We start from the raw sequence: 2,373 nt of genomic DNA, 5'->3' as shown, positions 1-2,373 counted from the left end.
AATCAATGAAACATTTATTTAATTAATGACAGACTTTAGAATGGATTGGATGTGTCATTAACTTAATAAATAAAGTTTATTTTTATTAGTGAAACATTTAAGTAAATATTAAAACATTTAATTATTTAATGACACTTTTTAATGACACTTTGAATTTTTTTATTGAATGGGACATTTATTGTTCATTTATTTTTTGAATTTTGGCACTTTCGGTCCTCCATGCATACGGAGATGCGTTTTTTCAATGTGGATTACCCGTACTTCTTCAAGCTGCGGTGCCCGCTCAGGGTGTTGTGCTCACCGTCTGCTGCACAGTGGCGCTGCGGCACACGCGTTCGCCACAGTTCTACTGTACTGTACTCCTCCCCCTCCGCCTTCCCGACGCCAACCCACACAGCAACACGATACTGGAGACGAGCGGTCCAAACAAGCCTGCAAATAAATGAGGCGTTCCCATCCGCCCAGCCTGTCTGTCTGCCTGCCTAACAGAGTTCCAAAGCGTCTAGAAACGAGTGCAGACGACCGCCCCGGGAAAGATCAGCTCCAGAGATATACTTGCCCTCTCATCGCTGCTTGCAAGCTAGCTAGTGCTTTTTTTTTCTTTCTTTTTTTGTCGTTGCTGAAAAGGAGAAAAGCCTTTCCGCTTTGGAAGCAGTCGTTTAGTTTAGATCAAAAATAAGCTAGGACGCAGAAGAGGTGGGCGAAGTCGCTAGCAGTTGGCTAACGTCGATAGCATTTAGCCATTTCGCCAAGCGAATTGGCTAACGTGTAATTACATGGGACCGTCCTGTCCGACGAGCAGACGGTGGGCAAAACAATCAGGCGCACGCGGGAGAATGGTGTATGGATAATCGGATGGCATATGCGTCATCTTAGGTGACATTTATTCGTCTTTAGCTTCGTTTTTACAGCGGGAGACTGGCGTCCCATGGCTAGCATGCCAGCTTGCGGAGATGGCTTGTTTTTGCAAATGTTTTTTTTATACGCTATGCAACTTAATCGCATAGGTTTTCTGCAAGAATCAATCACGGGACGGCGTTAAATTGGGTTGTTTACGGCACGGCGAGCGTCAGATGCATAGCTATACGCAAGGAAGAGCCTTTCAACGAATTGTACTGACCCCACGACAGAAGAAAGGAGCATTTAGATGCTAACTTGCTTAGAGAAAGAAAAGGACCAGAAAGTACATCAAGTGTGTGGATTTGCTCCAAGTGAAAGACCAAAGACGATTTGTATGATCATGCCGGTGGGCCAAATTACAACAATGCAGTGTCTAGCAAAATTCACCTTTTGCCTGGCTCTTCTCCTTACTCCGGTGGCTGGTAAGTGGCTTTGGCTGTGTACAGATTTATTGTATTGTAAATATTTAATGTATTTACAGCAGTGCACGTCACTCGGCATCACTCTGTGCTGTTCCGGTTTTAAGTGCCCCACTGTGTTCATTTGATCAAATCCCCTTCAAATATCATCCTTCTGCCTGCCTCCTCTGTGAATCCTGCAGTACTCAGGTGGAGTTCATCTCGTTGTCCAGTAGCCTTCACAGATAACTCGTCTTGAGCACTGAAGTAAATACCCACACTGGCTTTTTTTTTAATCGTTCTGTGTACAAAGGCCTGGAAAAACACTGCTGAGCAGACTGCAGGCCTTGCCTGCCAAGTTGTGCCCCAACCCCCCTTTTTCTAGCCTCTGGGTTGAGGCCAGGCTTCTGTGAGACCTTGAGCATGATAAGATACTCACTCGCCTGGGCTGCGCTGAGATGAAGGAGAAGTGTTTGTCGAAAATGCGTGGGAAGATGGGACTATATATATATATATATATATATATATATATATATATATATATATATATATATATATATTTGTCATTCATTTAGCTCTTAAACTTCCCTTGACACAGTTTATAAGGCAGGCTTTAATTATTTCTCAGATTTTGTTTAACTACAAGCATTTACCATTTTCTTGGATTCCGTTTAATTCATTTAGGATATGTTTAATATCAGGATACTACTTGATAAGCTTGAAAAAAAAACATCATATAAGTATTGATATTTCAATTTTGATGTGTACCCCCATCCAAAATAATTGTTTTGGGATTCAATATTTTGGTTATATAATTCATCTGGTTTTGAGTTAAGCTCTGTTTCCTTTCAAGCAGAAACATATATTCAGTAGATGCGTGAGATATGTCAAGAGGAGGGTAAAATGTAGGGACTATTTTTAAAATAGAATCACAGGAAAACATGCGTGCTGATAACCTGCGCCCAATACTCAACACTTTTTAGAAACTGTTGCTATGATATCATGCATGTACCAAGAGTTCTAACAAAAATTAAAGTATTTCACGTATTCGCTTATTCGCTAGTGTTCTCGTCCA

At 41.4% G+C, this 2,373-nt stretch overlaps 1 protein-coding gene across 1 annotated transcript in view; it reads left to right on the top strand.

Moving 5' to 3' along the window:
• Positions 1 to 424: 424 nt before the first annotated feature.
• Positions 425 to 2,373, top strand: part of LOC148427481 (bone morphogenetic protein receptor type-2-like) — a 31,229-nt gene continuing 29,280 nt past the window's right edge. The window contains exon 1 of the mRNA XM_088408010.1: positions 425 to 1,322. Within this exon, the coding sequence (XP_088264136.1) occupies positions 1,148 to 1,322 (175 nt within the window). The 5' untranslated portion in view covers positions 425 to 1,147. The remainder of the gene's footprint in view (positions 1,323 to 2,373) is intronic.

The sequence above is a fragment of the Hippichthys cyanospilos genome, chromosome 2 (assembly GCF_059441005.1).
Source record: "Hippichthys cyanospilos isolate Australia breed blue-spotted pipefish chromosome 2, RoL_Hcya_1.0, whole genome shotgun sequence".
Classification (NCBI taxonomy): Eukaryota; Metazoa; Chordata; class Actinopteri; order Syngnathiformes; family Syngnathidae; genus Hippichthys; species Hippichthys cyanospilos.
This window is presented reverse-complemented; position numbering and strand designations above follow the sequence as displayed.